Source organism: Saccostrea echinata, unplaced genomic scaffold (genome assembly GCF_033153115.1).
Source record: "Saccostrea echinata isolate AGI-Se365-2 ecotype Australia unplaced genomic scaffold, CSIRO_AGI_Sech_v1 ptg000020l, whole genome shotgun sequence".
NCBI classification, from domain to species: domain Eukaryota; kingdom Metazoa; phylum Mollusca; class Bivalvia; order Ostreida; family Ostreidae; genus Saccostrea; species Saccostrea echinata.
In genome coordinates this window covers 5,919,298-5,933,883 of record NW_026889769.1, presented here as the reverse complement: position 1 = coordinate 5,933,883, position 14,586 = coordinate 5,919,298, and the positions used below count along the sequence as shown (strand labels likewise).

The 14,586-nt window shown below is 33.4% G+C and overlaps 1 protein-coding gene across 1 annotated transcript in view; it reads right to left on the bottom strand.

Annotated features, from left to right (window-relative positions):
- LOC133189990 (two pore potassium channel protein sup-9-like) overlaps positions 1-13,772 on the bottom strand; it is a 33,559-nt gene extending 19,787 nt beyond the window's left edge. Inside the window, exons 1-2 of the mRNA XM_061325447.1 lie at positions 12,960-13,772; positions 5,366-6,109 (exon numbers count right to left, since the gene is read on the bottom strand). Coding sequence (XP_061181431.1) covers positions 5,366-5,648 — 283 coding nt within the window. The 5' untranslated portion in view covers positions 5,649-6,109; positions 12,960-13,772. The remainder of the gene's footprint in view (positions 1-5,365; positions 6,110-12,959) is intronic.
- Positions 13,773-14,586: the final 814 nt, after the last annotated feature.

Here is a 14,586-nt window from a genome sequence, read left to right as displayed (position 1 = left end):
ATGCTTACTCCTCCTAGGCACCTAATCCCACCTCTGGAATTTCCAGGGGTCCGTGTTTTATGCCCTCTTCACAGAATTGTATTGTTTATCGATTTTTGAGATCGATCATTGTTCGTTATCTTCATCTTTTTCATTTCTTAAGTAGCCAATGTAGAATCACAACAAGGAATTCTCCACAAAATAATATACCTTATTACCCAACTACATAAATATAGGCCTTAAGGATCAGTTCGTTATAAATATAGCGAGGGACGGATTGGTTTTAGTCTTTACATAAAGTTTATCGATCACCGTTCTGGTCAATGAATTTAGGCTACATAAATGTAGTTATTCCTTTCTCGGAATACAGTTACTAAATATGCATAGCCAAACTGTTTAAAAACTTCGACTGGGATCTTAATTGAGACTACTGACTTCAAAAGTACATGTAATTGTAAATATATTCAGCTCACTACGTAAAATACACCAATAGTACAGACGGAACATAATTGATTAGAATCTAAGGTATCAAATTCTTCAGATGTATCAATCGCAGCTCATTGTAAACAAGAATGTATTGAGAAACACGTGAGTGATTCTTTTCCTCGAAGAAAGTGTGCTACACTTAGGTATAGTTCCTCATGAATTTCGTTTAAGGTTCGTTATCCATCTGTTCGCTCTTATAAAATCTTTCCATGATGCTAATATGATAATCCAAAAAAATTCTAATTTTTAATTAAAATGCCCGCAATTTCAGCATACCTCACGGGGCAAAATTTGATGACAATGGCCGATTAAGAATAATAGTCATTTATAACAAATTAGAGTTATCTCTCTTATCAGAGTATCAGTGAACCTTAAGTTACAAAGGATTTATTTACGGTTTGTCTTTAATATTTAGTATACAAAAAGGAACATGCATTTAAGATAGGTAATTGAAGGAAAAAAAACTCAAGCCCTATAAAAAAAAAAAAAATTGTGTGTGAAAATACGAGAATTTAAACTGTACATGTAAAAGTGTGGCGATTGGTAGATTCGAACCACGACTCTTCAAATGTAACTGCGTTATGACGAGTCACCACTCTAACCATCTGAGTTATTGTTACATTAAAAGTTTAAATCTTTACGTTTAAAATAATCTATATAACTATCTATGAAACACTTTTATGACCGTGAAAACAGCGTGTTTAAATATGCATTATGATCCAAATTCTCAAAAATAGGTTTACTTATTTTTGTTGGCATTTTTGTGATTTTCAACACCAGGACAAAAATCCTATTTCAAATTATTCTTAGATCCCAAGCTTTCACAATACACCTGTATCATTATTTTGTTTAAGGGCAGGCCTGCCCTGGAGGATTTCTAGGTCAAAATTAATGCAAAAATCGGTGCTTTAACAGGGAAAATGTTGCTATAGTCATCTTTGAAGGAAAATTTTTACATTGCACGCAATAAATTTCAGATTCAAAATGCAAATGAAAAATTAAGACATATTTACGGTAGAAAATAGCAAATTGACATTGATTTTGAAATGTGACCTTTTCCGACAAATTGTTCTCTCCTATAGGTCAATTTTTTGAAATTCCAAATACATCCTTCCTAAAATATCTGAAAAAATATAAGCATAAAATTGAATTTCATTCATAAAACAATCTAATTATTGTACTGAGGTGAAAAGAAATCCACATATCTCTAATACAAGATTCATTGTGGACTTCAGTCGATTCCGCTGTTGGTTTCCAATATTACTTAGTGATCTGTCACTATAGACAAAGTCATTTACTGCTATCCTGGCAGTACGTACTGTCAGATCTATTTATAATTAAAGCACGTCTGATATTGTTAAACAAGGAGTTAATGAAGAATCGAGTAAAAGGCCACGGACTTCGACACGCACCTCGGAGTTCAGTTTTAATCGGAATGACATATTGACTTAATTACACGACATATCGGTAAAGTAATAACATGGTCATATCGATAGTAACACGACGACATTTTTCACGGGTGCGATCAGCGTCTCCAAAAGAATTATTGTCCGTTAATGATCGATAAAGATTTCATAGGTTGTGAAGTCGACAAGCATTAAAGGATGGGGCCCAGTATATGACCAGATACAGATACGTATACTTTGCACTTACTAACTGTAAACATTCTGTAACATTGCTTCAGACTGAATGTGGCTTTTATACCTTTATTCTTCAGATATATCCAACAAAAGATAACAACCACCTCGTCCATATTTTATGATTTCGTATCAATTACGCAGAATAAGCAAAAAGGGGTTTTAATATTAATAAAGGAATAAAAGTCCTTTTCCTGTTTTTATTGAAAAAAGTTTTTTTTATGTAAATGTGTCTATAGTGCTTTGATCATTGAATATTTCATGAATGAATATTTCAGGTTAATTTTAATGACTTGGGAATTCAAAGAAAAAAAATCACGCAATTGAAAGCCGATAAGATACAACTTTCGATAGCGGTTTAATTAAACCATGTAGAAATTGCAGTGTTCTGTTTTATTAAATATTGATGAATACACAGCGCTTTTCTTCAGCCTTTTAGCATTGACGAAAAATCTACTCCGTGAAGTCAATTCAAAAACAAATACCAGATATCTTTGCAAACAGATCGGCGTTTAACCGAAATATTGAGGGTGAATTAATGCTAATCTTAGATGAAATCGATCTTAAGCAAGACAATTTCTGGCAAGATATCCCTATTTTTAGCATATTTTCAAGACGCGAAACCATCTATAAATCGTGCTTCGCAAACAAACAAGCCCCCGAGCTGTTCCCCGGCTTATGGTTGTGACGGCAAAGAAAGGAAGTAAGACGGATTTTCACGAGTTATTGGGAAGATGGAACATCTTTTTATCAAAGTAGCCAGCAAAAATACCGACTGTAATCGATCTTATTTCTGGCTTGATTCATGGGAAAATTATACGCCCTCCAGTTTGAAAAAAAAAATACATTTTATATCCCACAATCTTTTAAGTTGAACAATATTTCTAGCTTTTCAAATGCATACTATAATCGTCTTCTAGAAATCTACAAAACCAAGAAAATACCCAAAGTGCGCTTACATTTACCAAAGTCTTCGTAACCCTTTTTTTATATTTAGATACGCTTCTAAATCTTACTTTAATGTATTCCATACATAAAAGAAATAAATCAACATTCTTTCTGTTTTTGATTTATATTGCTTACAAAAAATGGACAAATATCCTCCGTCAAACCTTGTGGGCAAAGATGATAAAGCACAAAAAATCATGATATAGCGCATTTTTACAGTGAGAAATTGTTTATTGAAACACTTAAATCAGATTTATTCCAATAATTTGAAATGCAGAGAACACGACAAGAATAACATAATTTCCAAAGATAAAATATCAAATGTTGTATGGATATGCTTTCATTTTAAATTGGAATCTTACAAAAATGGAAGTAATAACTAGACGGCTATCTTCTCATTTGTCTTTTGTTTTCATAGAGAAACACGCTTATCTCAAAATGTGAGACACACAAGGCTAATTTCTAGTCGTCTACAACAGTGAAGCACCTTAATTTATCTTTAAGTGTATTTTACTGTATCGATATTGCTGATACGTCGAGAATTTGTATGTACACTCACTTCCAAGAGTTTACAGTAAATAATAACAAATGAAAGTAATTGCTTATATAGACTTCCAGACTGACGCCTCTTTGCGTTTGATGGTAATACACTTTGCTCAATCAGATAGTAGCTTTAATTTGATAGCTTCTACGACTTTTCCATTTAGAACATCATGTTATGTAATATGCAGTTGCGTTTTTAGTACTTTCGCAGCAAGTTTAAACTTAGACTTTTTTGAGAATTTACAAAATACATAACAAGTATATGGCCACTTGGAACACATTAATATAATTATTAGAAATCGTAAGTATCACTGCCCAAACATCTTTTATCAAATCATGTCATCTTTATATGAGTATGTCTGACCAAGCAATCTCCTAGTTTGGATGGATACTCCTGATACCAAAAGTGAGATTTTCCCCCCTTTTTTGTAAATAAAAAAGTCTATTAAAGACCAGTGTTACAAAGTTACTATCAAGTAAATGAGTCGGTAAGAAACCCGTCTGTAGTTAAAATTTGGATTATTTCAATCAGATGCAACTGATTTGTTCCAAAGGATAACCAAAAGATGCAACTGATTTGTTTCAAAAAATGACCGATGAATGCAACTGATTTGTTTCAAAACATTAACCAATCGCATATTACTGATTTGTTTAAATTAATGACCAATCGAAGCAACTGATTTATTTCAAAGGAAGGCGAATAAGATACAACTGATTTGTTTCTGGAGGTGATAATGACCAATAAATGCAATATTATTGATCTGTTCAAATAATGTCCAGTCGCATGCAACTGATATTTTATTCTAAATGACTAATCTGATGCAACTGATTTGTTTTTAAAAAAAGACCAATCAGATGCAACTGATTTTTTTTTAAATGACCAATCAAATACAATGTCAGGATCTATGATACTATGGATCTATACAATAGCAAAAACACATGAAAGAATGCATGAAGGCATTTTGATGCCATATAGGCTACCACAGAGCCATCTTGATCCTATGTTGTAGTTTATAAATAATATCAATATTTATTATAAACTGAGAAAAGATAATTAATTTTCAATGTTTGAGAGAACAAATTTGCAGATATTTGTTCATTTTATGAATTAATTTAATGGAAGGAAATAATTTACAAAGAATCAATGGTTGAAATTAGAAAGGCTGAACACCATGAATGGCTTAATTATCTAAAACATCATTTAAGGATTTTTTTCAGAAGCATTACCATTACATAGACACTGTTTGTGTGGTTCCCCAGATATACCTTTTTTTTAAAAAAAAAAATATTCCAATTCAAATTTTCTCCGATAAAATGAAATGAGTCGAAACAATTGACCCATTTTTGCGAGCAAAAACGGGTAACCAGAACACCATGTGTTCGACTAGACAAGCTCTGCGAACGGTTCTTCAGCATACATTTCCATTTATTAATTATATTTTAGCAAATTAAATTTGGTTCATACATGTACAGCGGTACTCTGTATTGAAAACCAGTTTTACGTAAAGTTTTTCTAATCTAAAGCAGACTGACGTGTCATTTTTGAATTGGGGCAAGTCCACAATTGGAAAATGGCGCAATTTGTAATTGGAGCAAATCTGCAATTTGGTGTACAGAAAAGCACAGTAATCAAGTATAACCACAGGGGAAATATGCAAAAGCAATATTTGTTTGTGCAATGAATAGCAAGCAGCAATACTCTTTCAAACAAATTACTTCCCTAAATATGCAAACTATGTTTTGCTGCGGGACATGAGAAAATTCAGCCTTACCTATTGTAGTGATAACTGTGAGAGAGAAGTAGAAGGCACCAGCAAATTTCCATTGCCGACCATTTTTGTAGGGTTGAACTTTCCATATGATGGTTCTGAGATCTTCGTATTCCTTTGAGCTGATATTGCATTTAGTTCTAAGCTTCATTTCATCGCTATTTAGTTCTCTCCTGACGTCACTTTCGTTCTGCGATTCCAGGGCGTCAAAGACAGCGGCTCCCACCAAGAGGTACGTGAAGGTACAAACAATGAGAGATAAAGTCCGGACGTTTTGCTTCTTCATCGCCTCTCAGCCATGTCCGAGAGAGCGCCAAAACTTTCAGAGTGTCATGTCAGGGGAGGTGTCTTTTCTCATTTCGCCATTCTCCGTATCCTCCACAAGAACACCATAGGGTGATTTTCAATGATTCAAAGAACAGAGACACAATAATTGCATTTTACTTTGCTCACAAAGAATTTGATAAACATGTAAATTTCGGAGATAAGTAATACGATTGCCTTTTCCAAGAACTTAATTCTCAGGTTGAAATCACATTTCCTCTATGTTAGGATTCTGCCTTTTTTGGAATGTTAGGTTTAATGGTAATAAGTGGTATTCTGTAAACTGGTACACTTTAAGGTTAAGGGGAATGTTGAGGTAGATGAGAAACGGAAGTGGCGTGTGGTGACCCTTTTATGGAATGTCGCAAAAGAGATATCTTGTTGAAGGCAGAATTGTCCTTTTTATGTCGTCTGTTTTATACCCTGTAGAATAAAACATAAAAAATAAAGGTGTAATTGGGTATTGGGTATTGTAAAAGTATAACAATTAAGTGTATAAGACTCACTTTCAAAGCATTGATTTTTGCCCCTAGAAACCATTGAACTGTAGTGATAGAGTATGGATGACTGCATCGCGTGCACGGAGAACAGTGTTGCGTGATATTCTTCCATTTAGTGTAATGTGCATACGTTATCATAAGAAATAAATACGCCTCAAACTCATACTAATTAGTTGTTATTAGCTATAATTAAGACATAGTTAAACATTTATTTCGTCTTAGCACACATACATTGTCCTAAGAAAGGTCTTCGAATACTGGGATATCGGATCAATGGAAATGTTAGCAGAGGTAAACACGTGTCTCACACGTAAACCGAATTCTTGGTGTTTGTAGGGTAAAAATTCACCACTTACAAACAAAACTTAAAGGAAAACAGTATTTGAAGCGCAAATCACTCGTGGTTTCAGATTGATTACCTACATGCATTTTTCATTAATCTTGATATCGCTAACCACATTCAGATATGAATCGCTATCTTGTGTGTTACGGAGGGATCAGACGAGGGTTTTATGTTCTTTAATAATTCATGTAAATCACAAAATGAAATTTGACGGAACCATGGTTGTTTTCTGGTTAACCATATATCCCATCATCGATGGGCGAAAAATGCTACACCTCCCGTCTTTATGGGTGATTATTCACACCCGCAGAAATAAAATTAGATTCGCCTAAACTAAATAAAAACATGTATACATGGATAATACAATGTATAGGTTACTTAAAATTACGGAGGCTGGGGATACTGAGGTGTAAACTGCGTACGTAAATCGCATTATCTTGATCTAAATATAGACGGCTTAGATACATATATGGAAAGCTTTATGTCAGTGTTAGCCTCACCAAGTCCGTTTACTTATTGTGATGTATTTATTATATCACAGAATGATTTTCTGTCACCAGGAAAACTGCTTACATCATTGCAAGATTATCTAGACTACATAGATCAGCTCTGAGGTGACTGACTGGAACTTAAATAATTTTAGAAGTTTGTAATAAATGAATTTCTATTTTTTTTAAACTATTATAGTTTGAACAGTCTGTACCATTGATTAGACTAATAAATAAATATATATTATTATAACAGTAACTTGATCCGAAGAGTCGTATCGCGTCGAATTGACAGGCGCGGATCAAATCAAACGAGACGCTTCGTGTCTCGTCAAGTTGATCAAGTTACTGTTATAATGATAAATTTATTATAAACCCCTCTACAAATAGCAAAATATAATAAAAGAAAACTTTTGGGATCGATTATATAACTTTTATTTATCAAACAAAGCATATTTTCAAGGAACTTTTTGATAGGCAAGAAAAAACGTCACGTATACTTTATACTACATGTACGTCATCAGTTTCAGAGAGGCACGATTGCGCGAAATCAACAGTAAAATTGAGTGAAACACAGTTGGGTATATAATAAAGCCTATTTCCTCGTCGGTATACGGCGTTTTACGTTTAGGGTAACACTTACTTCCAACAATATGTTAAATCTTCGGGGTCTTTCTTTGACTCGATCATCGACCTACAATTTTCACTTGCTAAAGTTAATAAAGTCTAAAATAAAGATATCAACGTCACTCTTCGTTGAAGATAAAAAATCCCTAATTTTTTGAAAATTTATTTTATTTCTATGGACAAAATGACGAAGGAATTCATCGGGAAACGTAGAATATCAAGAAAAAAATATATTGGTACGATCAAGTCAACATGATTAGACTAAACGCTGAAGAAATTGTCAGATATCATTAACAAGATGCCACTTAAGAAGGTCACAAAAAGGACAGCTATGGCAAGAACATGCTATCGGAATCACAAAGAACAATTCCTCTAATTCTACTGCAACAGTCCACGGCCAGGAGCCAACGGGATACATAAGAAGGAAATATCTATGACAGTGTATAATTATCTCATCGCATGCTGTGTGCTTTTTTCACGATTAACATGGAATCCTTTAAAAGACGCATGCTTGTAATTTTACAAGTATATGGGTATTTCTGTCAAATAACTAGGCTTTGTTGAATCAAAAGTTTAAACACCTACGTGCGGATATTTCAGTTTGAATTAATTTTTTATAATGATAAGAATTCAAATTCAATATTACCATCAGAATCAGAAGTACCAGATACAAAAGGATACGAACGCCTTTTTGTTAATCCCCCTTTTGGATATAATTTTGATGTCTACATGTATGTGGAGTGGTGCGTTTCGTTCAAAGAATTTGATTAAGGAACTACCCAATTTTTTTTCAACAGAAGTAAAACGGAAAAGGATTGGTCTTTTTATCACTTGAAAACAATCACCATTAACTGTGAAAGTAGTGCCTCAAGATCGCAGTTAATGCTGATGAATAAACAAATTAGTCCAGTGTTTATTTTTCTATGAACCCCCTGAGAATTCAATTAAGGGTTGCTCGCGTCATTTGTAGTTTCGATAATCGTCTTTTAAGGCATATAAGGTCACGATGATGCTCATAAAATTCTCTAATTCATTTTCTTAGCGAACATTCTTAATTTTTCATATGGTATAATTAATATTTTAAGAAAATAATCCTGATTTAACCGAACGGAAATTCATACTCGATTGCTCGGAAATCTCAAAATGTAAAAGGCGAAAGAACGAAATATAAATTTATTCTTACTGCACATATTTTTCTAGACACTTGTAACCAAGTAATGTGTCAAAAGCACGTAAACGACTCCCATGCAAAAAAAAAAAAAAAAAAAAAATCAAGATAGATATTTGTTAGCTTACATTGTGTATATTGAAAAAATCCACAAGCTTACATTTTCAAAAAAAAGCCCACATAGTCAGCTATTGAATGATTTGTTGCCATATCCAAAGAAGCGGCTAGGATTCGTTATATAGTTTGTATAGTCTACATGTACATTTCCTTTCGGAAACCACTTATATATATATATATATATATATATATATATATATATATATATATATATATATATATAAAACATGAAATGTATATTGTGAATTATGTTTAAATTGTGCATTTATATATGTGGAAATGCCTCTCGGGGCCCTTGATTGGTAAATAAAATATCTTGTATCTTGTATCTTGTATAGTTTCAAAATACCATTTACACAGTATACAAGACATTTATTTTCCAGGAAAAAATGCCTTACATGTTCATATATACAGAAACACAAGCTGTTGTCATACAGCGCAATGATTATCCTTTGGTATGCATTGATGAAGGGTTTTTATGCGACTTTAATCTACCCGATACCGATAGCGGGTATAATTTTCTACAAAGATCAAGCGTATTTCTGATATTAACAGATGAATTCGACCCCTACCGAGTATTAATGGGTAGTTATAACAACTTTATTGTTGCTCTAATTAGCTATTAACGACACCAAGCTTTTCACGAAGTTAGGACTTAGGTTTCGGAAATTTCACGTGCTCCTGATCACGTGTCAAGCACACACTAAAGTCATTCACGTATCAAGGTTTTACTTAAGTAGAAGATCAACCTTGCTATATTCTTAAGTAAGTAAGTAATAGTTTATTTGTTCATTTATTTATTTTAATTTTTCTTAATAATGAGTCAACATAATAACAACATACAGATTACAAAACTACTTTGGTAGAACGATCTCAGTTTGCCGATGTCCAAGAAAGTTCATTAACTTTTAAGTGGCCATTGTCGTCGTAAGCTTCGGTCAAACAAGCTAGCTTTAGAAATTATCCACAATCAAAGAACAAACAATCGTTCATTTCTCAGCGAGAATTACTATTATTTTCTCAACAGTGACAATCCACTATGTTCTTCGTTGCAAAGATTAATTACTTTTCTAACTTAACGTCCCCAGCCCCAATTGTCTCTTGACTTTTGGAAAAAAACCTATGAAAAAAAAACCTCGAATAAATAAGTCCATTGCATTGACGCTAACTGTAAGTGCCATGACCAGGTCAGTATACATATATAAAAAAAGCAGCGGAGAGAGAGAGCGCAGTATCGAAAACATGACTTACTTATACATGTAGCACAGTAAAAATATTCAATAGAAAGACATTTTGTTCCCTTTGACAACTTTCTAGACTCATGTGTTGTCAAAGAAAACAATTAAATTTCACAAAACAATGTGTATAATTCATGTTTGACATATCAGCAGTGCATTATTAATTGAAAAAGTGCTTTGTAAGTTTCGTTACTGTTTATCATCCTATATAAAACAAGAGTCTAACTATTTCCGGATCTAGTCATAAAAAATTAATTATCAACGAGTTGTATTATAAGGCTAAGGCTTGATATTTACGAACAACTGATATTGTTAACATGAAATTAAATTCTCTTGGGTAAAGTTAATTGACTAATTGTAGGTGAACATTTCTGATCGGGATCGATATTATCTGAGAACTGACTTCCTGTAGGTAAATGCACCCCGAGTTATGCAATGTAAACTAGATCTGCTCTAATAACTAAACTACCTGATTCTTCCGATTCTGTTTGGCACAGATGAAGACCGATCAATAATCGACAAATACGTCGTTTAAAAATCAATCAAATTTTAGCTGGCGCTGTAATTTTAATCTCTTAAGTAACTTGTTTAATAAAAAATCATTCAATGGGAAAGTCATCAATTAAAAAAATATTATATTGTTAGCTTATAACAAATAACGAGATTTTACATTTTACTCTACAAAAAAATTACCATCCCTTGACTGTACATACTATAGATCCCAGGTGTATGTGATTGTCTAAGTCAGTGCGCAATCGTTTACTTAAATGCTTCCTTGGAAATGTAAATGTTGGACATTTCAAAAATCTACACTCTATACTCCTACATGTTTTACACGCTTTAAGCAAATTATTTTGGGTGTGTCGCTACAGACAGGAAAACATTATATTTTGGATTCGCGTTTGTCTTAGTTTTCACGAATGTTTAGCCTGAGCTCCAGGAAGATCACCATCACTGGAGCGGACAGTAGACAGAATTCGGTTCCAGGGATTGATTTTTTTCCTGTATTAATATTGCTAGTATGTTAATACAACTTTCGTCGGAAATGAATTCATTTATTTTATACAAATGAACTGATTATATTTCACTAATTTAATTGATTACACGACATAGGTTGAACAGGTTGTTAATTCCCTGCTGTATTTTCTTTACACAGGGACAAGGCATGTGAATTGTATCATAATCATGTCTTGTAGAGCTTAAACTAATGCCAGGAATATTCTTTAAGTAACATCACAAAGACATTTAGTCTGGCATCAAGGTCAAATAAATCAAAATCAAATAGAATACAACGCTAACAATAGAACACAAGTCATCAATCTGTATCAAAAATTAAATCTAAATCAGTATTTTTTTAAAATAATATTTCACTTGGGAAACGAAATTAAGAAAAACAAATTCAAGGAAATTAACTGGTAAATCGTTCATCGATAAAATTATCGAAGATATGTAAATAATAACGCCGTGTTGTAATAAAATATTCCCTACAGTTACAAGAAATCCATGTACAAATAAACCTCCTTTTAAAAATCTTCCTTTTTTGTACAGGCACGTTTAATTGTTCTCATTTAATAACTTTTAGTCTGAAGTTTAAAAAGATTAAAGAACAATTTAATTCTTGTCCTGTAATCATTTTCAACATAACTTTGAAAATAAAGCTCAGTATTTCTGGTATATTTCATTTCTTTTCATTATTATCTTACATGTAACTGCGACTTTGAACAAGTTATTCGTAAGATGAACGGCAAATTAAATGTGTTTGATCTACTTATTGTTCTCTTGCACAGTAGATACCTACACCTATGATGACACCCTCTCTCCTCTCACCATCATTACATTTTCAGCACCTTTTCTGTATGAAAGGTATAAAATTGACAGTTATACTTTTCTATTTTAGGCTTGCACGTTTGATGACAAAAACACTGGGGTTATTGATACGTCTCTATCTTATTCAACACCCGCAACGAACGCTTATTGATCCGGCGTATTTCCCTCTCTAATCGGAAAATATGAAAATAATTTTTGATATTTCATAATTATCGGAAGTACTTAAATTGCATAATCTCTTCACGCTGTCGGAAAATTCCCCGCGCTTTGAGTCTCGGCAACAAACGATTTAGCTGTTTGATCGCGCGGCAAAGGCCACAAATTTCATTGAGATTTCTGTGTTATGAAGTGCACTGAATGAAAAATTACCCATACAGCATTAGTGTAAAATTTTGTTGGAACTATCTTCATTATCTTTAAGCCGATCTTTAGCATATCTAAAATCATACATAGGTCTAAATAAATTATGCCCTAATTACACGCCTCCTTGATAAAATCTAAGAATCTTTTAATGTTGCAGATATCTATGACATCATACCGGTGGATATTATACATCTTGAAAATTAATGTGTTTCTGGGCGATATTTTTAAATATTGCAGCAGTTTGAATATTAACCAAAACACTAATCGAATATATTCTTGACAGCTTTGTTTAACTTGACCGGAAAAGGTTTTGTTTATATCAATTATGTTTTAAAACATGGTATAAATATTCTACGACCAGATTTACTCACATGTGTTTACTCAAACGTTAATGGTGTGTCAGTTAAGTGAAAACATATTGATGCCAGATGAAAGACCTATGTAAATATGTTTTATTTGCTACCTGATTACATACAAACAAAATCGCACGCGCTTTTCATCAATAAGAATCCCTTTGCATTTGAAACAGAGCACCCAGCGGTTCTCTTTTAAAACCGTGCTATTTCCTAAATTAAAAAAAAAAAAACAAGTTATAAACTTACCTTTTTCCAGTGTCAATATCCGACAATTATTCCTGGACAGAGAATAGCCTGTTGACTAAATTTGGAAAATATCCTGCAAATCAGATGAGCAAATCTGATTGTGAAAGATAGAAACAACAGAGGCTTAAACTGGCAAACACAGTGCAGGAAAAGTAAAGCACATGGTGCAAGATTAATCCAGGACACAGTGCAAAATCCAACCGCGCTGCCCCCTAAATGATGACTGACGTCCACAAAACAAGAGTTCATCTAACATCACTGCTAATTTGTATCCCGTGTTAAGCTGTTCAGATCATATGGTACTAATCCACTCACGCTCTGCTAATTGTCCCTTGTCTCTTTAAAGAATGCAGTTTTCCCTATTGATTTTACTCTCAACTGTTCTTTAACAGAAGATCCGCTGACAGCGTACCATTTTCCTGTCGAAATATCATCATTTGAAATTGCCACACATGGGTGATTTCATCCCAGTAATTCGCCATATGTCCAACTTTCACATATATCAGTAACGCGATTATTCATGGTCGGGGAGGGATGCTGACGTTACTGGAGAGCGGTACAGCTGAAATGATGCATTACTCTAGGTACTTTATACCTTGACTTTTCTTGGTACAGTCCGTAGCTATAAGTATGTAAACTTGACATAGGTATCACTTCTGTTTATATGTAGCATTCGCTAACGTTCCTTCCTTAAAAACTCCAGATGCGTGCGCGGACATAGCGAAATATTGATCCTACTGCTCCTCGCACATGTCGTTGTAAAATGACAATGGCGGGCATTCTCCAATATTCCTATTGAAAAATCTATACTCAATGGTGAACACTAATTTAGGACAATTTAATGATATCAGCTGGGATATAAAATCCTACACTTAACAGGAACATGGTTGAAGCTATCTCCATGCTGATCCTTCTTTTTACTTTGCTTAAATTCGATTTGTTGGGGGTAATTATCTGCGATATATCCCAGGGATTAATATCATCCCGCCGAAAAAGAAGATATTACAATTCAAGTGTGGTAAATCGTCAAAGATGTCTTTTATTTGCGTCTAATAAGAGGTCAAAACATGGTTGTCATATTTTACGAAGAATTGACGACCTTAGATGTCTTTCAAGCACAGTTTGTTGAATTGCATCTTTCTATATGATTCATCGTGTTCTTTAACAGAATGGCAATGTAAAACTGTGTTTATGATTGATGTCTTTGTCCATTCGATTTGCGGTTCTAACTCATTAGAGGCAATTCCAATAATAAAACCACAAAAAATTTTGCCAACGAAGAATTAACGTTTTTCATATATCTTAATTTTTTCTGCGAATTCGCAGACTTTCACACTCTAAACGAAAGTCATAAATATTTCACCTTATTATTATGTAATATATTTTTACTCTATTTGCACACAAAACTAAAACAATGGATACGAGATAAATTAGAAAATTCCCTTACGTGGAACCATAAAATTATGCAATGCTTTGGTGTCATGAATATAACACCAGATGCTGGTGTTTTTCCTTGACTTTGTTCATTTTTGCTGGTGCCGATTGTATATGGAGACCTCAGAGACTTATCCGGATAGCAGCAATTGGGGCTCTTTTGTTAGACTCTCCCCGTGGCCTTGTAATCTCA